Consider the following 23510-nt stretch of genomic DNA (forward strand, 5'->3'; position numbering starts at 1 on the left):
TTTTTAGCAGAAAGTGGTCCGTGTGCTGCTCTTCTTTTGTTGAGCGCTGCAGGGTTCAAAGCTGATCTGGCCGAAGATTGGTCGGGGAATATCTTTGTGCCATGCGAGCCGGAAAAAGAATGTATTCCCGACCTTGTTTCTAAGATCTGCAGAGCATCGTTCTGTATTGGACTATGAGCTTAGTGTTTGACGTCGCAAGGGACACAGGACAGCTGTCATAGAGCCCCGCTGTTGGAACATGTGACCTGCTCCTTCGGAGTCCGGCGAGAGCATTTTTAGCGATGTCGACTGGTCTGTTGGATGTGTACGTATGAGCACGCACGTAAGCGGCATCTTTAGTAGCGCCGCGCTTCTCGCCTAGCAGGATTGCCGATCGCTTGGAGCGCTTGTTGACACTTTTGGGTGATTCTGTTGAAGTGGGGGTTCAGTGTTCAACTGTCCACGACGACCGCGGTTGCGGGGGATGCCGTCGTACATCTTCAGCCACACTCGGCATGGCGCTCTAGCAACCTTCACCTTGTCGACCTTCTTCCTTTCGGAATTACCCCCCTTCGACCGTCCCTAAAGCCTATCAAACACTGACTTCCAACGCTGCCTTGTTCGACGTTGCTTTCGTCTTCTCCCCATTCAAGCGCGCTTCTCACGCCACTGCAGGCAAGATTCCGCCCACGTTCAGAACTCGGTCTCCCGCGACAAGACTCGACATCGAAAGCTCTCTAGTCTCCCTCTGTGCGCTTCCGATCCAGGGGTCCGTCAGCACCGCTGACCCAGCCTCGAGAGTCGCGAATTCCCGAGTAGTGCTGGACCCACAAACGTCTACAAAAGGAAGGCCGATTGCCCTTCTACCTGCCCATCCACGACACAACACGATTCTAAAGCAGGACACGTACACACATGTTTCTGGAGGATGACGATCGCACCCATCACAGACAGCACAAGCCTCCTTACCCCCTTCGAGGGACGATGGAGCGTCAATGCCCTCATTGATGACGTACTTGAAATCGGCCGAGACCACGTCTGCGTCTCTTACATCAAGTCCACTGAGCCTTTCGAATGGCAGCATGTCACTGGCGCTGACCTCGATCGATGTCTTCGCTCTGCAACTGCATACTATGCCCAACACGTCGGTGTTAGAGGTCACGACCAGCCGTGCAGACAGATTGGCCTGCTGTCCGACTCTAGCTTCGACTTGCTCGTAACGAAAATGGCAATGATCCGTCTGGGATATGGCGTCGTCCTCATCTCGCCCAACAACTCGGTGCCAGCCATCGTCCACCTCCTCAAAGCCACAAACTCCGTCACCCTGGTACCTAGTGCGGAAAAGCGGAGAGAGGCAGAGCAGGCTCGTCAGCTGCTGTTGCAGGAACAGGACGGCAAACTCGACATCGTCGATCTGTGTCCAATCCATGAGGCGATCCAGCTTGGGCAGCTTCCTCCGCCATCCACCAAGAGGGATCCTTTCCAAGCTCAGATCTCGTATCAACAGCAGGCGCAAGAACCTTCATTCACCTTACACTCGAGCGGCAGCACCGGTTTTCCCAAGCCATACTCATATACGCACGAGACGTATCTGGTCATCATTGCTGACTACATGCCCTATGATGCCTTGTGCACCGCGCCCATCTACCACGGCTTTGCGTGTGCGGTTGCCTGGAGGCAGCTCATCCATCACCGCCGACTCTACCTCTACACTGGCACCATCCGCCACGACCTTGTCGCCAAGGCTGCCCGCAACAGCACCGCCGAGATCATCTACGCGGTGCCATTCACGTTCAAGATGCTCAGCGAACAGAAGGAGAGCCTCGATACGCTCCGCGCCGCCAAGGTCTGCTGCTACAGCGGTGCACCTTGTCCCATCGAGGTCGGCGATATGCTCGTGGCCAATGGAATCAATCTCGTTGCCTTCCTCGGCGCCACTGAGCTCGGTCAGATCATGGACAGCATACGCGACTTTGCCAACGACAAAGGCTGGAACATCATGCGTCCAAGTTCGCGCGTCGCTCCGTACCTCAAGTTCGAGAACGTTGGTACGACCCAGGAGGGCCCCTACGAGATGGTCTGCATCAAAGGCTGGAAGGGCTTGTCGAAAGTGAATCGTCCAGACGGTAGCTACGCAAGCGGTGATCACTATCGCATCGTGCGCAGCGACGACGGCAGTATCCGAGGGTACGTGTACCTTGGCAGAGGAGACGACACGCTTGTCCACCTCAACGGCGAAAAGACAAATCCGGTCCCCATGGAGCAGAGCATCAAATCATCTCCGCTGCTGCGCGACTGTCTCGTCTTTGGCGCTGGTCAGCCGTGCACTGGTGCCCTAGTCATCCCTTACGAACATGCTTGGAAGGCATTGGCATCTTTGTCCGAGTCGGATCGACAGACCGCGCTGAAGAAGCAGATTGAGCCGCTGGTACGCGAAGTCAACTCGCAGTGTCCCTCTCATTCGCGCCTCGTTCCGGAGATGATCCTGTTCCTCGATCCTTCGGCACGCTTTCCCCTGGCAGACAAGGGCAGCGTCAAGCGAGCCCCGGCCAACTCGCTGTTTGCCCAGGAAATCACTCAGCTGTATACCGAGTTTGACTTGGGCACTTCCACCCCTGACGAACAAAAAGGAACCATCGAGTCGTCAGCGCAGCTCAGAAAGTTGCTGCAGAACATTCTCGAACACTTCATCGAGCTGACTCTCGAAGGCAAGGAGGACGTCGATCTGACAAGTCTCGGCGTCGACTCGGTCATGGACAGTCAGATCCGCAGCCAGATTCATCGATCGGTGCGGATGCAAGGACCGCTTCCAAATACGGTCGTCTTTCAGCATCCGACGCTCAACAAGCTTACGCAAGCAGTGTATCTTCACATCAAAGGCCAAGGTACGAATGGCGCCGCGACCGAGGCAAACAAGGAGGAACAAGATCGCAAGTCCTACCAGATGCTTGATGATCTGCGTTCCAAGCTCGAAGCTCGCGATGCGAGTCTGTCCGAGACAGCGCCTCGGAACGCCAAGGAGACAGTCGTTCTGACCGGCGCTACGGGCTCACTCGGTGCACACATCCTCGACCAGCTTCTCCGAAAAGATTCGGTCGCCCAGGTCATCTGTCTCAATCGCGCTGCTGATCATCAGGAAGCAAGCAAGCGGACGGAAGAATCGCTCAAAGCGCGTGGCCTGACAGTACCTGCGGGCCACGAACGTGCGCGACTCGTATCAATGGCGGCCGACATCAGTCAGAAAGATCTGGGCTTATCGCAGCAAGAATACGCCGACTTGGCCGGGAGCGTCACATGCGTGGTGCACAACGGATGGCCGGTCAACTTTGTCATGTCGGTTGACTCCTTCCAGAGCGTCCTCGAGGGCACCGTTGGGCTGATGAACCTGGCAGGGCAGAGTACCGCATGCCGCAAACCCCGATTCATCTTCTCATCGTCCATCTCCGTGGCGTTCAAAAATCCTGGCGCCGTCATTCCGGAGACGATCCTCGATCATCTGGATCATACCCACGCGCTGGGATACGCCCACTCCAAGTGGATTGTCGAGAATCTGTGTCGCGATGCCGAGGCCCTCGTTGGCGGTGGGTTCCAGTCGGTGGTCATGAGGATTGGACAAATGGTGGGCGACAGATCTGCAGGGATCTGGAACGAGACCGAGGCGCCACCTCTGATGATCAAGGCTGCCCAAACCATTGGCTGCCTTCCGGACCGGCTCGATGATCTGTACTGGCTTCCTGTCGACGTCGCAGGTCTCGTGGCAGCGCAGCTTACGACGGCCGACTTGTCAAGCGACTGCGAGCTGGTGCATGTCGTCAGCGAGGAAGCAATGCCTTGGAAGACAGCACTCCTGACGCTCGCTGAGCCGCAAAACCTCGGCAAGACCTTCGAGGTGGTTCCTTATGCACAGTGGGTCGAGCGGCTGGAGCGCTCGGATCGCAATCCCACTCGCAACCCAACCATCAAGCTGCTGGATCACTACCGAACAATGCAACGCGATCTGGAAAGTAGCGATACAGTGATTGGCCAATTTGACACGACCAATCTCAGGAGGATCGTCGCTTCATCTCCGGAGAAGGATGAAATTCTGGAGGGTTTGACAGCTTATCGACCCGAGTACCTCAGCCGCACCGTGGCAGCGTGGAAGCGCTCTGCGTTCCTTCAGTAGCGTAACGCCTCGCTGCTCGCCCCACTTGCTTCATTTTGCTCGCTTTGTTTTTCACATTTGTTTGCCAATGTCCACATCAATCCGATGCGATCGAGCTGATCCCACCACAGCGTCAAATTATGGAGCACTTCTCGCGCTCGCACACCATCGATGATTGTGCTGCTGAGCACCGTGTCAGGCAGGAAATGACATCCGTTCAAACTGTATCGTCGATCAGCGAGTCGTGGGTGGATGGGCTTGCGGAATTGCTGGGAGAGACGTGAGCGATGTAGGTCAATCCCACCACTGCCTTGCCTACAGTACTCGCCGCGATCTCGGTTTGCCAATCACTCTGTCACGTAATGAAGCCGTGCGGGACCTTGCATTTGCGGTGGTCAGCAGACATGAAGCGTTGTCATTGCCGCTTTGACCAGCGGCGGGACCAAACGACACAGGCTAAGCTGATCTACTGTGGCTTCAGAACGGTCACTCATGGCCTGGTGCAAAACATATAAGAGACCAGATCGAAAGGCATTTGGGTTACAAACGATCCTCTGTACCATTCCCTCTCCCTAATACGTCTTTCCGATCCCTCCGACACCTTTTCACCCATGAAGCTTTTCCTTGCGGCACTCGCCGCAGCTCTGGCTGCAACCGCTCACGGTAAGATTTCTGCATCGAAACCACGTATGGTGACACATCAGAACGACTCAAGCTGACGTTCCGCCTTCCACATTTGTCGGCCATGATATTCCTTCGATCATAGGTGCTGCTCTGCCTCAGAATGCTCAGCCAAACGCGTTGCCGACTTCCGATGAGCCCGATCTCTCCAACTTCCATGTTCGCAAGGGACCTCAAGTCACAGATGCTAGTGGCGCTCCGCTGAAGTCCGGCTTGACTCTCGAGCTTGGTTCGCAAGCCAAGGCAAAGTGCATGTACGACATGGACACTTTCGTTGAGTCCAATCTCAACTATGGCAGCGATGGTGGTCTTTACGCGGAGATGATCCGCAATCGCGCTTTCCAATCTCCAGCCGACGGTGTCTTCGGTGTTGGCGCTAACGACAGCATTGGCTCTGGCTCGCTCACCGCTTGGCAGCCTGTCGGCGACTCGAAGCTCGATCTGGTAGCTGACAATCCGCTGTCCGATGCACTGCCCCAGTCGGCCAAGATCACCTGTGGCACGCAAAAGAATGAGCTTTGCGGTATCAAGAACCTCGGCTTCTTCGGACTGCCCGTCCACGCTGGCGAGACTTACAATGCTAGCTTCTACATCCGTGCCGACAAGCCTGGCAAGATGCGTCTCAAGTTCGGCCTGTTCAGCAACGACTTGACTCAGGCATGGGCTCAGAACGACGCCTTTGTCGAGATCGGCAGTGGATGGACTCCTGTTCACCAAGTGCTGACGCCCAGGGAGGGTGCTAGCGACATCAACAACGTCTTTGCGATCCAAACCAACGCCGATGCTGGTTCCTTCCAGGTCAACCTCGTCAGCCTCTTCCCCACGCCGTACCCAGGCACCGTCGCTAGGAACGATGTGGCGCAAAAGATGCTCAAATTCAAGCCCAAGGCGATCCGATGGCCAGGTGGCAACGACCTGGTCGGCCACACCATTGCTTCGCGCTTCCAGTGGAACAACACTATTGGTCCTCTGATCGACCGACCTGGACGTCTTGGCAACTGGGCTGGCTGGAACACCGATGGTCTGGGAGTCGTCGAGATGTACAATTTCATCCAAAAGATGAACGCCCGTCTGATTGTTGGTCTTTGGGCTGGTGTCGACGCAAACAACAACTCGGTGCTCCTCAAGGACCTCGACCCGTACGTGGAGCAGCAAATCGAGTTCGCTCACTTCCTCCTCGACACTGAGGGCAAGTGGGCGGATCTGCGAGTCAAGAGCGGAGGACCTCAGAAGCCTTACGATGTCCAGGCGTTCATGATCGGCAACGAAGGCGGACTCACGCCTGCTGTGGACTACCAGACGCGCTTCGACATGATCACCAACAGGCTCAAGAAAGAATTCGCTGGCCACGCTGGCTTTGACGAGATCGACCTAATTGCCTCTGCCGCCATCTGCGTACCGACGGGCTACAAGTACCGAGTGGATCTGCTCAATCAGCCCATCTACGGTACGCCTGCCGACTTTGTGCAGAAGTATCACATGTACGACGAAGCTTCGCGTAGCAACCAGACCGTCTTCTACAGCATGGAGTTCGCCGTCATCAATTCTGGCATGGAAGCCGACGACAACATCTGGTTCGGACCGGGTCGACTCCACCACAGCATCATGCAAGGCTCGCTTGCCGAGTCTATCTTCATCCTGGGTATGGAGAACAACTGTGACATCGTGCGCGGCGCTGCTTACGCTCCCGAGCTTTCGAATGAGTCGGACGATCGTGCTTCGCAGTCGACTCCCGGTATGCTCGAGTTCGACACGACCAAAGTGGTCGGATCCACCTCGTGGTTGATGCAGAGCCTCGTAAGCGCCAACCGCATCAGCGAGAGTCTTCCCATCAAGAACAGCAAACAGCTCGAGGATGCCAAGATCTACACGTCTGCTGGTCTCGACGAGCACGGTGCGGTGGTCATCAAGATCGTCAACTACAGCGAGAAGAGGGTGCCGTTCAACATTGATGCTGGTGTTCCGGTCGGTTATCCCGTCTGTTGGGAGGTGGCTGGTCAGGGTCCGTTGGACTCGAACACTCTTGAGAAGCAGCTCGTCAAGACCGAGGGTTGCACGGCTAAGGCTTCGGGAACGTACCTCACCGTTGAGCTCAGCAAGTGGTCGTTCACTGTGATCAAGGCTGAACGGGGAAGGGTCGCTTAGAATCTCTTTGCAAAACTGCATGTGCCTCATTCGCTACTTTCGTTCGCTTCACAACTTCCTTTGTCCGTTCCTCTCTCAATATCACCTCTTCTTCAACTCATTTTTCCATAATTCGCGGGTGACTGCGAGGCCGGATGAGTTTAGAAGGGCTAAAATACGATTTGGCAGTGATCAAAGCTGACTTGTGATATGACAGAACGCCGAAAGTAGTGGCGAGAGCGCTCGGGCCCTTGAGGTTTTGATGTCGGTTGGTTGGACCCTGAATCCAGATGCATTTGATGTTGCGTTCTTCTTGCCAGCCTCCACCGCTGTTTCCGTTATCGAGAACTCATCATCATAGCCCCCTCCTCGGCAGGAATGAACCTTCCTTCTCAAATAAGTAAGGCCTCTCAAAGATGAGCAACAATAAAGGTCGTCGCTTCTACGATGTCGCGATCGAGCCTTCCACCGCAGCACTGCTCTCTGCAGTCTCACAGACTGGGACGAGCCAAGCAAATATTCGTTCATCACTCCCCAACTATGTCGCACTCAACTTCAACTTCAAGCCCGACTCTGCACACGACTGCAGAAAAGGCGCCCTCTTCCAGCCTGGCTCCAGCAGCAACGTCAACGCTGACTGGCAGCTGGAGCTTGAGTCGACGGACACAGAAGCGGGACCCAGTACCGACTCGAAAGCTGCGGCAAGACACCAGCATGCGCACGTGTTTACCGGGCCTCAGACTTCGGCAAAAGCGTACGATTTGGTCTTGATCTGGGATGACAAGATGAGAGGATACCGTCTAGAGCGTATCGCATCCACCTTCTCGCTCAAGTACGAGAGATCTAAGACGATTCTCAGCAAGAAAAGTCAAGACGTATGGGAGAGCGACGCAGCAAAGCCGAGCAAACGAGCCTCCGCAAACAGCGTGATGCTGCGATCGACATCTGACGACAAGCAAGATGAAACCAGACGTACAAGCAATCATCCTGCGCAGCTTCCATCAGCTATTGCGGGAGGCAAGAGAGCAGGCGAGCTCAAGCTGCGCGGCAAAACAAGCAATGTTGCTGCTCCCGTACGACGTTCTTCTCGAATCAGCGTGGCGGTCGAGATGGAGGAATTCGATGACCGGTCCGTGTCACCAGTAGAGTCCCCGGCTGGATCAGCGAGCAGATCAAAGAGGAGCTCAGTGTCGCAAGAAAACGAGCTGCGAAGCAAAGACGAGAACAAACGAGTCAAGTTGCCAGAAGCAATCCAACAGCGTAGCTCAAATGACGAGCCTGCTGTTGGGCTGCGTCGCAGCCGTCGTCGTTCGAGCCAGGCACAAACGGAAGACGGCCCGCTATCTTCACCTCACAGCGACCCCGTCTCAAGGTCTGAGCCGACTCTTGCGGCAGAGGTAGAGACAGCTCGACACACAGACGCGGAGGATGACGATTTGGCGCTCGAGCTAGAGCGGGAGCTGCAACGCGAGCTCGACGTCGAGATGCGGGACAAAAGCGAGGTCGAAGAGCGACCACGTCCAAGAACCATCTCGGCAAACCTACCCGCAAAGTCCACTTCGAATCGATCTCTCTCGCCCGTCTCTCGACTCAAGCGCGGAGAGAGACAAATGAAGGTCAGCACGCCGAAAGCACACACTCCTGACCTCGATGATGCATCGCTGCACCATTCTTCAGCGTTCTCGAGATCTCACAGGCAAATCGACTCTCCGTTGACGGACCGTTCGAGTCCTGGTGATGCGGATCATATTCCAGCAGCAGCATCCATAGGTCTCGGGTTACATCAGACTGGGATTGGCATCACTCCCACCGCCTCTCCGCGTCTTGACGTCGCCAGTCCTGACGAGTCGGCCGCTTCGTTGGCGAACAACGACGGCGACCTGAATCAAGAGGGCGAAGGGGCCGAAGACGATGACGATTTGCAAGACTTTGCAGCCGAACTCGACCTGAGCCTGGCTGAAGGTCCCGATGCATTGTCACAGGTCGTTGGTGGTGCCGTAGAGAAGAGACGAAGCTCTCGAACTTACGCAGCATCGCAGAGCATGTCTGAGGCTGGAGCTAGGTCGGCTCGCAAAGCGTATGGACTCGGCGGTCCACGTCAGGAAGAGGAAGAGCTTGAAGATAGTGACTGAGTGTCGTGTATGTGCGAACACTGATGTTGCACCATCTCAGCATTTCACGAAATCGTAGATTCTTCTTTGTTGCAGTTGTAAAGTGCTTGTTGGGCTCGATGCTGTGCCGTATCCTCGGAACACATTTCGGCGGGAAAGAGTGTCACATGGCGCGGCTGTCTGAGCTTTGACTCGACTTCGGCTACTAGACTGGATCAAAATTTCGCACTGGACATGTGCACAACACGGAAGACCCTGAGACTCGACGCTTCACTCCGCTTCTCCATCGTCACATCACATTCCATTGCCTCATCCTCGACTCCTTCGGCGTAGCGGCGATGGTCGTCGACGCCATCATCACGCTCTGAACAAATGCCAGCGGAAGTACTTGATCAAGTCGCCAGTCCGGCTCAAGCTGAGACCATCTCATCGTCTGGATCCGCTCCGCACAATCTCAGCTCCCAGACTACTCCTGCAAAAGCTGCTTCAACACACAAAAGCATACCTGCGAGAGACAGTCATCCAGAACCTGCCGCTGCTGCTGAACGATCCAGCAGCAGCAACATGACTCAGACCCCTAAGAAGGATAAGAAGCACGACCGAGAAGCAAGCATCCTCACGGATTCCGACAAGAAGGACAAAGAACGCGAAACCCGTCTACCCGCTTGCGAGGCATGCAGATCGCGAAAGGTGAAATGCGATGCCTTGCTACCGGCTTGTACTCCATGTCAAAAGTCTGGCCGAGAATGTTATGGTCGTGACAAGGTGCCAAATGTCTCTCGAGGCCTGGTCTACGAATTGCAACAGAAGGTCAAGGATTTAGAGAGTCGATTGGCCCTTGCTTCTTCCGGCGTCAAGGTCTTATCAGTCACCAACGGAGATGCGGGCAGAAATGCCGCTGGTGAGAGGGGCAGGCGCTCCTCGCATGCTGGACTTCCATCAGCAAAACGTGCAAAAAGGGGCCGCAACGGCCACTCCAGCTTCGACCACAGCGCACAAAGCCAGGACAGCGACCAAGCATCGTCCTCATCCGACAGCATGTCCACATCACCGGAGCCCGCGGATCCTTCGCCCAACGACTTTGTCCAGCAAACAAGCACTATCCTTGAAAGCCTCTCCTCGGACCTCACAGCTTCCACGCACCGTCCGACGCAGTCAACTCCAGAGAGACCTTCAACGCAAACTTTGGACAACGACGAAGCATCCGCTCTAGCTGCGCTCACACGGCATCACCGAGATCGTACAAGATCACCGCATCGGCTGAAGCGTCGATCGTCATCCAACGCGTCCAAGTATCGGGACGAGGCTATCGGCCATTTTTCTGCTTCTTCGTCCACCTTTCACCATCTCAAACCTCGGTCACGATCTGGTAGAGTGGGTACGATATCGGCGTACGATCGGAGCTTCTTTGATAGGCTGATTGCGAGATATCTTACGTACATGAACACGGCTTTATCGGTGATCAACGAGGTGAGGATGTGGGAAATCGCCGGGCTGGTGTATCAGGATGACGAGCGGGCACGACTAGCAGCTCTTTCGATGGGGTCGCATAGCAGTATGCCTCCGCCACCTCTTCCTTCCTCTCCCTCGGTGGACCGTATGACATTGTCGAGGCATCGATATGTCGTCTTGATGGCATTGGCCATTGCATTGGCGTCGCTCGGTCGTTCACACAACTTCAGCCCGGAGCTTCGTAGACTCGGACATCAGTACTGGGCTGAAGCTCAAGCGCTTCACCCCTTGATATTTCGAACCAGTGATCTGGATAAGCTGCGAGCTTCTCTTCTGCAGCTGCAGTACGCACTTCTCGTACCCACAGCCGGGAGCGTATGGGAGCTGTCAGGTGCAGCCATGCGTCTCGTCACGGAGCTCAACTTGCAAGTCGACCGCGAATTTGATACTGCCGCCAACGCCCCTTTTACGCAAGAAACAATCGACCTTCGGCGTAGGCTATTCTGGACCACTTACTGTCTGGATCGGAGCCTGGCGGTGGCGCTCGCTAGACCACCTGGATTGTCGGATGCATGGATCCATGTTCAGCAGCCTACTCTGCAACCGGACGCGGAGCTTGTGCGACCAGATCGGAAAGATGCGGCATCGACCGATGGTGGCAGGACAGACCCGCTGAAGGAAATCTTCCGATCGCACATCAACCTTCGTCGTATCCAATCCGAAATCCTCTGTCGCCTCCACAGCGTCAACCCACGCGATTACTCACTCGACCACGATGGGGTGAGCTCCACGCAGTCTCCACTAGATCGGCCTTCTCTAGCTCTCGTCATGGAAGTTGGACCGCCAACGCCGAACGTAGAGTGGCAGACTAGGATGATGGACAAGCTGGTCGAGTGGAGATCCGAGTACGATCGTATTCGACTTGGACCATTGACTTCGGACAGATTGCAACAAAACGAAGGGATCAGTTCCACGGCTACCCCGTTCATCACGAGAGATTGGATCGATCTCAATCACAACCTCACCATCTCATTGTTGTTCCGTCCTTCTCCCAACAACCCTCGACCCGATTCGTTTGGCTTGCAACAAGCATTCATGGCATCCGGACGTGCGATGAAGATTTACAAGTCCATGCACAGAAGCTCCACTATCAATTTCCCATGGCTCGCCACTCATCACCTCTTCATTTCGGGACTGACCCATCTTAACGCGCTTGAAAAGCTGACCCGGACAGGCGCGACGAGCCCGAGCCCAGTCGTCGAGGTGGTCTTCAACGTCCAAAGCTGTGCTTCTACGCTGGAAGCGCTGACGTCGAGGGATGACGGGTATGGGACAAAGATCAGAGAGACGTTTGATGCGGCTGCATCGGCAGTGTTGAGGTCGGTGTTGGAACCGAACGCTAGGACAAGTGAGATGGGGTTGGATGTAGAAGAACTGATTAGAGGCTCGCCGAGGCATAGGATGCGTTCGCCGCATCGTCATCAGGATGCATTGTTGGGAGTGGCGCAACAGCAGCAGCAGCAACAGCATCATCCTGGATGGTTATCGGACTCGACGTGGAACTCGATGGGTGCGATGGAAGCGGGTCCGCCGCCGGGCTCGACGATCTTTGTCGCTGCTCCACCGAGGACTGCGCGATTCGGGACCGGTCACAGCTTGGTTCCGACGTTGAGCGAGAGGACAACACAGACGGTCGGGACGAGACAACACATGCAGGGAGCATCGACGATGGGCGCTTTGCAAACTACCGGTCACAGCTCGCCCCGAGGATCTTTTGCGCTGCAAACGCCATACAACCTCACAACTTCGACTCTCGCTTTCAACAACAGCGACGCATTCAACGTCGGCGACGCTGCGAACAATAACAGCCACAGCGCAACCTCATCTGTGGAAACCTCGACGGCGGAGCGCACCTCGTCCACATTCGGCTTTCACAACTGGCTACTGCAGCCGTACGAGGGAGGCTCGGATCTGAGTCAAGCGCTTTCCTCGCACAGCAACGTCAACGGAGGTAACCCTTTCAACGGCGGTGGTGCGAATGCATTTCTGTTCAACTCTTCACCGTCGGCATATACAGGTGTCGATATGACCTACTCGGACGGCATGACGCAGCAGCACGGCAGGGCGGACATGGGAGGTGCCAAAGAGACAGCGGCAGACGCTTCCACACTGCTGGATTTCTTCAACATGCTGCCGTCCGGTTCGCCGCCTGCCGCAGCGGCTGGCAAGGTCTCGACCAACGGCAGTGCCAGGGGTTGATGCAATGAACAAACACGTCCGACGTCACGCAGAAAGATCAGTCTGTGGGGTGAGAGCATATGTTTTGTTTACGATTTTGCGCCTTTAGCGTGTCTTTGAGGATTCCGCTGGTGTTGGATCTGTGTTTGTGGAAGCGGGTAGCCACTCGACGTGGTGCTTTTTGTACATGGGCCAAGGTGGAACGGTGACCTGTTGGGGGGGAGGAATTGTGAGATAGAGTGTCAGTGGGCGGTTCTTGAAAGAGCCTTCTCTAGGCGAGAGCGGTTGCTGGAAGGCACGTGTGTTTGCGAGCGAAGGATCATTGAGTGGCAGTGCTTGACTACGGATCTAGCACTACCGTGAGCGATCATGTTACATGCTCGCCCTCTGTCCGCCATCCTGGGCTGCTACGTCTCCGAGGAGGCAACCTTCTTCACTCTCCCCTCATCCTCCGATCCGCAGGTCGACAGCCACCTGCCTCCCTTCCGCTTCTACTCCCATCAATCATTTCTCAGCAAACATCACTGCCTTCTTCGGAACTTACCAGAGCGACGACCAACGTGCTAAACGCAAAAGTCAGCATGCACAGCTGCATGTTCTGCGTAAAATACCCGAGCAAGAAGGCGACGACTGCACCGAGGACCAGGCCTTCCTGCATGATCCGATCGCTCAGACGTTGACCTTGAAAGTCCTGCTCCAGACAAAAATGCATAGAAGGAGAAAGGATCAGCAAGGACGAAAGAAGGAAGTGGTGCGGAGGGGAAAGCTGGGATGTGAGGAACACGCACGATTCGTCCATCGATGATCTTCTGGATCGACTCCATGGTTGGACGTCCAATGTATGGCTGTTCCGAAGAAGCGCTTATGATTGAGGACAACTTAGTTGCAGAGGGTGCCGGATGGGGGTTATATCAGAGGAGTGGGCAAGTATGCGAAGGTGAGAGAGATGGAAGGGAGGAGGTTCGGGTCGCAAGACGAGGTAGGTTATGCTGGACCCTGAATCTTGGAATTGCGCTGGTGCATCGGCCACGTCGATTTTTCGCAGTTCCCACCCTGCTAGCTGTGAGTCTAACACAGATGACAGTTTCCCATCAACTCACAAAACCACTACATCATCACTCGCTCCAACATCACCTAAGAAAAAGTTTCTATTCAAGACGTGGCAATCCTGGTATCAAACTTCTGGCTCCTAACTCGATGCCTCAACATCGTATGTAAGAGACAGAGAATGACCCCCCTTTCGTTCGAGAAAAAAACAAAGGAGGGTAAAGTGAAGTCTGCTCTGGCCGAAAAAAGACCACCCAGAAAAAGCATCCCCCTAACTACAATCCCCCCCGAAAAGAAGGCTGCGGAGGGATCCTTCTACCAGCAAAGATCCAGATCGATTGTTTGATTTCGGCCCGGCATGAAAATGACTTTTCGTAGGTTCGCAAAAAGTCATCGATTAATGGGCCGCACTCTCGCCGAAGCAAGAGGTGTTGTGGTGAGGAAAGAAGAGGAGGAAAGGGGGGTGTTCACAGTCGAAGGGTGGGGGAAAGGGGAAGGTCACAGTCGGAGAGCGATCCATGCCAAAGAGATCCTGCTGATTTGCATGGTGGCCTTCCAAATGGCCTACGCGGTTGGTGAAAAGTGACATGGTATGACCTTGGTATCAAAGAGACGGTTGCAATGTTGCGACGACGGAAAGAGAGAGAAGAAAGTGCGACGTGTTGCTGACCGAGCAGGAGCACCGGCGTTCAGGTGCGGTTGATGACTCCACAGCGGCTCGACAGCAACCCCGCGGAAGCGTGGCAGTCTACTTGGACGACTTGGGACCCTGACCAACGGCGCACTGCTGCTCCCAAGTCCAGCCCTTGGGATGCTGGAGCGACTTGGCAATGTCCATGAAAGCTTCCAGCGTGCAAAATTCTGGCTTGCCTTCGTAGTGCTTACCCGGAGCTGCGCACGCTGGCAGCTTCATGTCGCGATCGCCGTAGCGAACTCTTACATAGTGCTGCTGCTGCGACGATCTGAGTCCAACCAGGCTCTGCAATTTGGCGAAAAGCGACGGCGTCGCCGAAGCGTCTTTGAAGAGCTCCAAGCCCATCGAAGCGGTAAAGTTGGGCCAGCGACCGTCAAAGCAGTCGAGCGTGTTGAGCAAACCGGCTAGCGCTGTGTCGTGAGTTGCATAAACAGCGAACTTGAGCGGATCTTGTTCACCCTTCTCTGCTCGAGACGACATGCGCTTGCCCAAGTCGTTGACGAGGCGGCCCATAGCGAGGCGACGGAACTCGCTCCTTTGTTCCGGATCGGGCGCATTGTATCCCGAAAACCACTCTGCAACGACGGCGGATTCGAACTTGCGCAGCATGCGAGGATCGGCGAGTGCAGCAGGCATGGGAAAGCCGTGCACCTGCGCCGCCTTGACCGTGTCGACGATGCCGTTGAGACGAGGTCGTCCGTCTACGCGCGGCTTGACGCCCGTAACGGATTCCAATTGTCCATCAAATTCCTCGAGAGAAGGATTGAGGAGTCGCGCAGTAGCGTCGGCAAAGGCTCGATCGAGGGCTCCGAGTCGAGAGCAGCCGTAGGTGTTGGGCAAAAGATTCTCGTCGGTGCCGTTGCGAACCAAGACCTTGGGGATGAACTGCCCCTCTGTGTTTGGTTTGACGTCGTTCGAATGGAGCCCTCGAATCACCTGCTCGAGACTCTCGATGGTGCGACTCATGTTAGTGCTGCGAAAGTAGAGCGCGTTGTTGTCCTTACTGGTGAGGAGCTGCGGTAAGAAGCCTAGGCGATCGACGTAGAGGCGACGAAGCTCGCGACCGAATCGAAGCGTCGAAAGGCGGCCAAGATCGGTGAGCTCCCCGAGCATGCATTCACCTTCTTCGTCCTTGGAACCACGGCCTGATAAGGAGGATTCGGTCTCGACGCTGCGTCGCATTCGCATGATGCTGCTGTACATGGTCGCCGTCTTGCCTGGAGGCACCTGACCTACTTCGAAGGGTGGTATTGAGTTGTCGGTCGGTGTCAATTCGAGTACGCACGCATCGAATTCGCGTCCAGCACGACATAGATTCCACTTTTCTGGAAAGATGTGTGTGAGACGACTTCGAACAGGTGTCCTTTCGCCATGTCGAACGAGATAGTGTACCTGCGAGAGCTCTAAGCCTTTGGGAGGATCCTTCCAGCCGAGCCCTGGGCCAGCAGCGCCAGCACCGGCATCTGAGACTGCCGACACCATAGGGATGCCAGCTGTAAATGGTATGGATGAAAGAGCGGTGGTAGAAGGGGATGTGGAAGGGTTCAGAGTGGAAGAAGCTGCATCGCGAGCGGCGGTCGTCATCTTTAGCAGCAACGCTCGTCCGGATAGCTCAAAGATGAGAGCCACAGACCCGGTTTGCGATAAGACAAGCTTGCTACCGATAAAGCGAATAGATCGGGAACGGGGCTGAGTTCTAGGAAAGGTGTCGGGAAGGGAAAGGTGTCGGAGAGTTCGGCAATATGACGAAGAAGGCAATGCGCCAGTCCAGATGCTACGTTTACAGAGGAGTAGCCAGGTGAAGGAGCCGAGCGCTGTATACACAAAGGCAGGCAAAAGAGCTTGAGCCTAGCTGACGCCTCTTCCTTGGACGTAGCGTGAGTGACGTGGCTGGCAGAACGTAGGAGGAACGCCGTCGTCAAAGAGGATTGTCTGTTGCAGGGGCGAAAGGAAAGATGCGGGAAGAGGGAGAGAGCGGAACAGCACTGTGGCTTGCAAGACGGGATGAAGAGGCAATCGATGGAACGCAGGATCGGCCAATGTTCAAGTTGACCGACGAGCGTCTCGAAGCGCAGAATTGGCGGTACAAGGAGTGAATGCCAGAGGGGAAGCGGATGCGCCGCCAGTGGATGCGTGATGGGACGAAGGAAAGCGTTTTCAGAGCGGACTGGGAACGAGGCGGAAAGCAGAGTGACACGATAGGAAAGGGCAAGAAAGCACAATCGAAAGGGGCAAGAGGCTTGCTTCTTCCACAGCGAAAGAGAAAAAAACCCTTGCTCGACTACGGCAATTCCGCTGACCTTCCCTGTCCTTTTTTTCGACGCTCCGCGTTAATCAAAAAATACGAGCGATCGGACCGCACCGTCCAAAGACTGACCTGATCATGAAGCATCTCAAACTCCTCTCGCCCTGACATGAATGCGCTCTCGAGTAATCTTTGACAAGTTTGCGAGCATGCTTGCCATCTAGCATTGCTGCGCGGAGCCAGGTGAAGGGCGAAGAGATGTTGTCGCAAGTGATCGACGCCGCGTTGGATGCGCTAGCAAAGTCAGCAAGGCAGCTTCGTCCCTCGTCTGTGTGTTTGAGCCCAACACCGTCAGCATTGGCGGGACTCCGAATCGGCCTTCCCGACCCTGCAATCCCTCTTGCCCACGCTTTTAACGGCCGCAGCTTTGCAGGATACTGTATCTTTTCCTTCTAAACAGGTCAAATTCGACAAACGCCCTGTGCCGGTAGCTTTCTTGCTGGTGTGCCCGCAGACCCTCTCCCCCGCCTTGTTGGTGCCAAACCCGGCATCCTTCGCGAGCCGAGCTCAGTTTTTCCGACTTTTGCATCGGAGCCCTTCCTCGAAGGTCTTGCCCTCGCTTGCAGCAGACCGCAATCTAGCTCTGAGCAGACACTGGGAAGACCAAGACGCAACCTGTACAGCGCGGCTGAATCACACGCAGTCAGGCATAGCCAGAGGGACCACTTGAGTGAAGACAAGCAACAACGGCCCTCATCCTCGACCTTTCATGCACGGGCAATCGAATTACTCCGTTGCTTACAACTCCGACGCTTTCCGTTTTGGCCGCCGCCGACGCGGAACCGACTCTGTCTCTTTGTCCACAACGCACTTGATACGAGATGCTCTTGCTATCTTTCGTTGTCATGGCCCCGTTCTTCCCCCTTCAGACGTAAAGAGGTCGGTCCGTGCTGGCTGAGATGAGATGCCTCAAGGCAGACATTATTTGCTTTGAATCCTCGCTTTCTACTATTCGCCCTGTTGGCGTTTCCGAACGGGTTTGGTAAGGCCTATGACAGTTGCGAGCTAGATCTCGCTTCCGTTCCCGATCGGGCCTAGACCGCCGGACTCGTTTCGGCTCCATACCGCGTTCCCGCGATATGTACATTAGGACCTTACCACACTTTTACACAGCGAGATCACATGGCACAGCTTGGTCAGTCCTATCTCAGAAGGCGGTACGTGATCTGGAACAAGGCATACACTGCTCAGATGCACGGACCGGCGGCGTTGTTGTATGCGGGAACAATTTCTGCATTGTAAAGCTCGTGCACAGAATGCTACAGACGGAATTGAGACGCCCGCAACGCAAGCACATCTTGCTCGGGCCGCCAACCGCCGATCCCGACCGACATGTTGCATTCACATTCGAACGCTTCCCATCACAGCCAAGAGCGACAGCACCACAAGATCTCGATCCAGCGCTTCGACTGCCGCGAAACTGAGCACGCCCATCTTTTGATCTTGCGTTCCCTCATCCTGCGGGGATGGCCTTGCCGTGTCGGTGGAAGCGCGCTTCGATGCCAGACGCTCGTTGAGTTGAACCGAGGCTCTGGCGTTGTTGACTGCATTGTTGTGCACTTGTACCACCGCTTCGGTCGACACTGCTGCTCGTTGCTGCTGCCACAGTCCATGCTGCCGCAGAGCACTGCCATTTGCACTCGTCTGAGGTCGAAGGAGAGGGCCACCTCGAATGCCACGCAGAGGGATCTGCGGCTCTCCTCGCGATATTCCTCCCGCCATACCCCGGATCGGGATCGCCAATGGCAGCACTCGGGTCGGTGGCGCAACAGCGGAGCCGAGGTTGCTCGTGTCCTCGGGAAGCGCTTTCGGGACAGGCTTCGTCCGCGGCTTGAACAGCCCAAGTGCGTTGCGTAGCTGCGAGTCGGTAGAGTAGGTTGCAAGCTCAATGCTTTGTGATCCGTTTCGAGCACGCAGCACCAGATCGTAGTTGTCCAGGACATCGATGCCGTGAACGCCTGCTTGTGTTTTCCTCGGTGACAGTACGGACGCCTCCAGTTTGCTTCCTTGCCACAACCAGACCTGTCCATCGCGCGACTGGAAGCTGGCGGAGAAGCCACTAACTCCCTGTTGCTGGATGCGGATCGTGATGCGCTCTGCTACGTCTTCGAGCGTCGAGAGCGAGCCGTTGGTGCGGTTGTGAGATCGAGGTCTGCTGTTCGCAAACTCTGTGTTCGAAAGGAGTGGCGAAGGGAATGCCCTCTCGACTTTGTCCGTCGATGTTGAGCCTCGCGATGATTCCGAAGCCTGTGTCAAGTGCGTCGATTGGCTGCCGCCTCGACGTAAGATTTCGACAACCTGCTCTGTACCGTCCATGGTTGAGCGCGTTTCGCTGCGAACAGTGAAAGTGCTCTTGTTCACCTTGGATACCACCAGCTCCCTCCTGGAAATGCTTGTCGATTGAGTGCTTCGCTTCTGTGGGGAGCCTTGATCAGCACTGCAAGGTCCAGCATCGATGCTTGCTCGTTGATTTTGTCGTCGTGGGCTTCGATTGCCGACAAAGGCGGCAAAGATTCCGGTGGCAACTTCTTCCTCCAGTTTCATCGCTCTGTTTGAGGGCTGACGACGAATTTGGTTCTCAACGGGTTCTTCTGGTTTCGACTCGGGCTGCTGTACTTCGACCGCCTTCCAGTAAGCCATCGGCCGGGCTGATCGTCCCGAAAGTTGCTCCTCTTCAACGCAGATCCGCAGCTCGGTTCCGTGCACCATGACTGTGCCTGGTGTCAATCGGTCCAGGCTGACCGACGGCACCAGATGTCTCGCTGGCGGCGTTGCCTCATCGACACTTCTCTCTGCCTCGTACCCAGTCGGCACTGACGAGCCGTAGAATGCTGATCCAGCTCTGCTGCTCACGTTAACGCGCTGTCCGAACCGTACGGGCACCTCAACATCCTCTTCTCCGTAGTCGAATTCATCCTCGGACTCCGTATCGGATCTGTCCGAGTCAAAGAGGTCCGATCCCTCGTCATCATAGTCCCTAAAAGGTCGCTCAGGCTCTGCCACCTCTTCGCTGTGACTTCGGTCGTGCTCCATCGATCCCGACCAGTCTCCCAGCTCTGGCACCATCGACTTGACTGTGCCCACCGCAGCTCCGCTCAGGTCGTATCCGGTATGACGGTCCTCGGTCACGTTGAGATAAGCATCTTGCGAAGCATCTGCGCTGTGAGATGGATGAACCGGGCTGCTCGGACCTTCGACGACGGCTACCGCTGTTGATTCCGTCGAGACTTGACCGAGCTTTTTATTCTCGGCTTCCTGTGTCTTCGATTTGGCTTTCGATTTGGCGGCTGGCAGAGCAGCCGGCTGCGGCACTTTGATACGGCCACAACCGGCGATATAGATCGTGCTTGCAGCCAGCGCCATCACGGAGCGTTCTGCGCAAAGGTTCTGGAGCGCAACGTTACGATTGGCGGTCGTGAAGCCCAAATTGCGCATGAACGGCGCACTTGGCGGTGAAGACGTAGATTCAGCGCTGACTCGCGTTGGCTCGTTCACCTGTGCAGAGGATGATCGCTTGACGAGAGAGATCGAACGTCGTTTTGCTTGCACGGCAGAAGAGGAGGGAAGCACAACCTCCGACGCTGCAAATCGTCCCAGCTTCCACGGCTTGTTCTTCTTGGGCTTCTTGCCATGGTGTTGGTTCTCATTCGAGAACTCGCCCGCGCCACCGTTTCCGTACGCCTCGGTGACATCTGGCAAAAGCAGATCATTGACGGATACAGAAATCCATTCGGCGATCGAGTCATTGTCTCGTGTGGTGCGGCCTTTCTGCGAGTCGATCAGCAGTCGGATCGCCGACGGTTGAGCACCTGGCTCTTCATTTGAGGCCGTACGACGGTCCCTTGGCTGCGCGTGGACGACAGGCTGATGCAAAGAGGGCATAGAAGCGGCGAAGCGATCTCTCGGTGCGCCAGCAGCCGAAGATCGGCGCTGGTTCGTCTCGGTCGATTGCTGTGCGTGAATTGCGGGCTGGTTCGAGAAGAGCTTCTGATCGGTGCTCAGGGCAGGTGATGGCATCGTGAAGGTCGTCATCTGCGAAGTAGGGCTGTATCCCGGGTCGAACGGTTGCTTATCGAACGAGCCGCGGTCCTGGGCCTTGGGAGTGTCGGTCGAAGAGCTGGTAGAAACCTCTGAGCTGCGACGCGAGTGATAGGGCAGAACGTTGGAGCGAACTGCAGCACGGCCCAACGATCGACGGCGCTCCTGCTGGGAAGTAGTTGTCGAGCTTGCAGCTTCTATCGCGACAGGTCGAGGAGGTGGGCGTGACGCAGCATTCAGGAGGATCGGACGGAGCTCGACGGAACGGCGCTGCTCTGCTGACGTTCGGCGCTGATCATCCAACGACATTCGTTTCGCAGCCTGTACAGTGCCCGAGCTCGCGTCGGTGCGAGTGGTGGAAACCAGATCAACACTGCTACGGTTCGCGGATCTGCTCGGATTCATCTTGGCCAAAAATGCCATCGCTCGTGATGGCGAGCGGACAGCACCACCGATGGGCAAGCTCTCTTCCGACGCTCTGAATCGGTTCATGACTGGCACCTCGAATGAGAGCGATCGTTTCGGCGGTCCAGCTGTGCTTGCCTCAGCTGCGTCGCTCTTGGCACTCGGATGCTCTTCGATTTTCGACAGGGCCGGGGGAGGCGCAACACTGGCCACAGCTGGCGGTGAAGATGAGTATGTGCGATCCGATGTAGACCCGGAGCCTGAGCTCGAACGACGATCTGACGAGACTTCTGATGCAGTGCTTGGGCTTGTGACGACTACCATAGGTCTGCCCATGCCAAGAGCACTCGATTCAGCTGCTACAATCTCCATGGTAGTTTGCATTGTTCTTTTCGCCGGTTTGGGTTTGGCATCAGCTGCTATGAAATACGTCTCCAGCGGAGTGGTGGAGGGTGTCGATGGCCAGCTGGAATCGTCACCCGCATACTCGTCGTCATCGTCGTCCTCTGCATCGGTTCCGAGCTTATTGCTCATTGAAGCCGTACTTCGTCGACGGCGGCGGCGAGGACCAGCGTTACTCGTGCCGCTGGCTTCAGAGTCGCTCGCGTGTGTTGAATCTACGAGGATGGTCGGGTACCTGTCCTTGAATTGTGGCGGTGGGGGTGGCAATTCGATTTGTAGGCTTTCGCGCCTCTTGACCGTCTTGGCTGCTGCTGCTGAGATTGCTGCTTCGTTGTCGGACATCACATCGGATGCAGAAGAAGGTACGTCTTCGATGTCGGAATTGGCAGACTTTTCGCTCAATGCCGGCAGCGGATGGACCTGAGAGAGGAGAAGAGATTGCTTGTGCTGGGTAAAATCACTGCTGCGTTGCTGTGATGACGCTGAAGCATCAGCAGAGGATTGTGGATCGCCGCTCTGTTGACGACTGTGGGTGTTGTCGTACGTGTTGGCCATCTGCTTGACCTTTCCTCCCGAGCTGAAGAACCCTTCGGGGTCACTTTGCAAGGGGCTTTGACTAATTTGCTTCGCTTTGCCCTTGAGTTGATTGCTCGTGGGCGTTGCTGACACAGCCGATGTAGCTAATGCTGTTGCAGATTGCGACACAGATGCTGACGTCGAGGTTGTCGCTGTGCTGCTTGAGGAAGAGCTGTTCGCACGTCGGCTCGCAGCCAGCTTTGCAAGGTCGCTGCGCAACGCAGCATTTGCGAATGGCGAACGCGATCCGGATGTTCCCGCTGACGATGAAGACGCGCTGCTACCGGCACCCTTGTAGGCAGCGGCCATGAACTTTTCGTGATCGCTCAGCGCCGAAGGTGGCAGGACCCTTTTGGAAGGGACTTTCTTAAAGGTCTGTTTTGGTGGTACGAGCAGAGGCGGTGAAGGTCGTCGTCGGCCGGTGCTGGATTCTGCTTCGCTTGTCGTGCTGGATGTCGCGTCTCTGCTGTGGCTCATGCTGGAAGATGGAATCCGTGGTGGCGGTACGGGTAGAGTGATGACTTCGCTTGTAGAAGGACCGCTGGCTGATGGCTCATCTGCCTGCTGGAAAGGCTCGCTTGGAAGCATCGGTGTTGGCGCTGGAGTGGATGCTAATGACGACGCTCTGGATGGGATGGATGCCTGGGACGGGCCTTTGCCTTTGTTCCACGCGGCGGCACTTTTGCGAGCATCGAAGCTGGTTGGCCGCTCGATCTCGGTGCCATCTTCGCTAGCGATGACCCATCCTCTCCTCCTGTTGTTGGACTGAGGCACCACACGCTCGCCCTGTATTGATGTCGCCATCTGGATGGATACCTTGTTCGGCGGCGGCCTCTAATGGACGACTGGTCGGACTACGGAGCATGTGCAGCGCGTGTTTGCGCAGTCACGATAAGCGGTAGAGGTGCACTTAGAGAGCGCAGTTGACAGAATGGTGTGGATGCATAGATGGATGCCAAAGGACAAGATGATGGGGAAGGAACGCTCAAGGTCGAGGCGATCGTGCTGTTCGCCAGGGAGTGGCCCGATGTCGGAGGGGATGAGCTTGTTGTAAAGTCGGGATGGACGGATGGTGAAGATGGTGTCGCTGAAGGTGGCAGTGGCCTGCCAATTCGATGTTGCTTGTCTCGAGATGATAACTACAGTATACACCGGATCGGACCCGATCTGGACGGAAGCTACCAAAGGCCTCGCAATAGGGACCGAATCGCACGTTGAGGATACAGAGGAAGGTCTACGGAAGCGAAGCTGCAGCCTTGTCGCGTGTTTTGCCCAGTGTGTGTGTCGGAGCTAGAAAGTGCCTGCCATGCTCTA

General features: G+C 55.9%; 6 protein-coding genes across 6 annotated transcripts; 4 read left to right on the forward strand and 2 right to left on the reverse strand.

The window, feature by feature from the left end:
* Positions 1 to 907: 907 nt before the first annotated feature.
* On the forward strand, positions 908 to 4144 carry PHSY_003699 (NRPS-like enzyme; the record flags this gene model as incomplete). The annotated part of the gene is made up of 1 exon (XM_012334316.1): positions 908 to 4144. One exon carries the CDS (start codon positions 908 to 910, stop codon positions 4142 to 4144), a length of 3237 nt encoding a protein of 1078 aa, XP_012189706.1.
* Positions 4145 to 4734: 590 nt separating this feature from the next.
* On the forward strand, positions 4735 to 6949 carry PHSY_003700 (glycoside hydrolase; the record flags this gene model as incomplete). The annotated part of the gene is made up of 2 exons (XM_012334317.1): positions 4735 to 4786; positions 4890 to 6949. 2 exons carry the CDS (start codon positions 4735 to 4737, stop codon positions 6947 to 6949), a joined length of 2112 nt encoding a protein of 703 aa, XP_012189707.1.
* Positions 6950 to 7344: 395 nt separating this feature from the next.
* On the forward strand, positions 7345 to 9060 carry PHSY_003701 (hypothetical protein; the record flags this gene model as incomplete). The annotated part of the gene is made up of 1 exon (XM_012334318.1): positions 7345 to 9060. The coding sequence occupies one exon, from the start codon at positions 7345 to 7347 to the stop codon at positions 9058 to 9060; it is 1716 nt and encodes a 571-aa protein (XP_012189708.1).
* Positions 9061 to 9603: 543 nt separating this feature from the next.
* Positions 9604 to 12750, forward strand: PHSY_003702 (C6 transcription factor; the record flags this gene model as incomplete). The annotated part of the gene is made up of 1 exon (XM_012334319.1): positions 9604 to 12750. One exon carries the CDS (start codon positions 9604 to 9606, stop codon positions 12748 to 12750), a length of 3147 nt encoding a protein of 1048 aa, XP_012189709.1.
* A 1774-nt stretch (positions 12751 to 14524) lies between these two features.
* On the reverse strand, positions 14525 to 16054 carry PHSY_003703 (histidine acid phosphatase; the record flags this gene model as incomplete). Its single annotated transcript, XM_012334320.1, has 1 exon — positions 14525 to 16054. One exon carries the CDS (start codon positions 16052 to 16054, stop codon positions 14525 to 14527), a length of 1530 nt encoding a protein of 509 aa, XP_012189710.1.
* Positions 16055 to 18116: 2062 nt separating this feature from the next.
* PHSY_003704 (hypothetical protein) lies at positions 18117 to 23000 on the reverse strand (the record flags this gene model as incomplete). The annotated part of the gene is made up of 1 exon (XM_012334321.1): positions 18117 to 23000. The coding sequence occupies one exon, from the start codon at positions 22998 to 23000 to the stop codon at positions 18117 to 18119; it is 4884 nt and encodes a 1627-aa protein (XP_012189711.1).
* Positions 23001 to 23510: the final 510 nt, after the last annotated feature.

Source organism: Pseudozyma hubeiensis, assembly GCF_000403515.1.
Source record: "Pseudozyma hubeiensis SY62 DNA, scaffold: PHS38, whole genome shotgun sequence".
NCBI classification, from domain to species: domain Eukaryota; kingdom Fungi; phylum Basidiomycota; class Ustilaginomycetes; order Ustilaginales; family Ustilaginaceae; genus Pseudozyma; species Pseudozyma hubeiensis.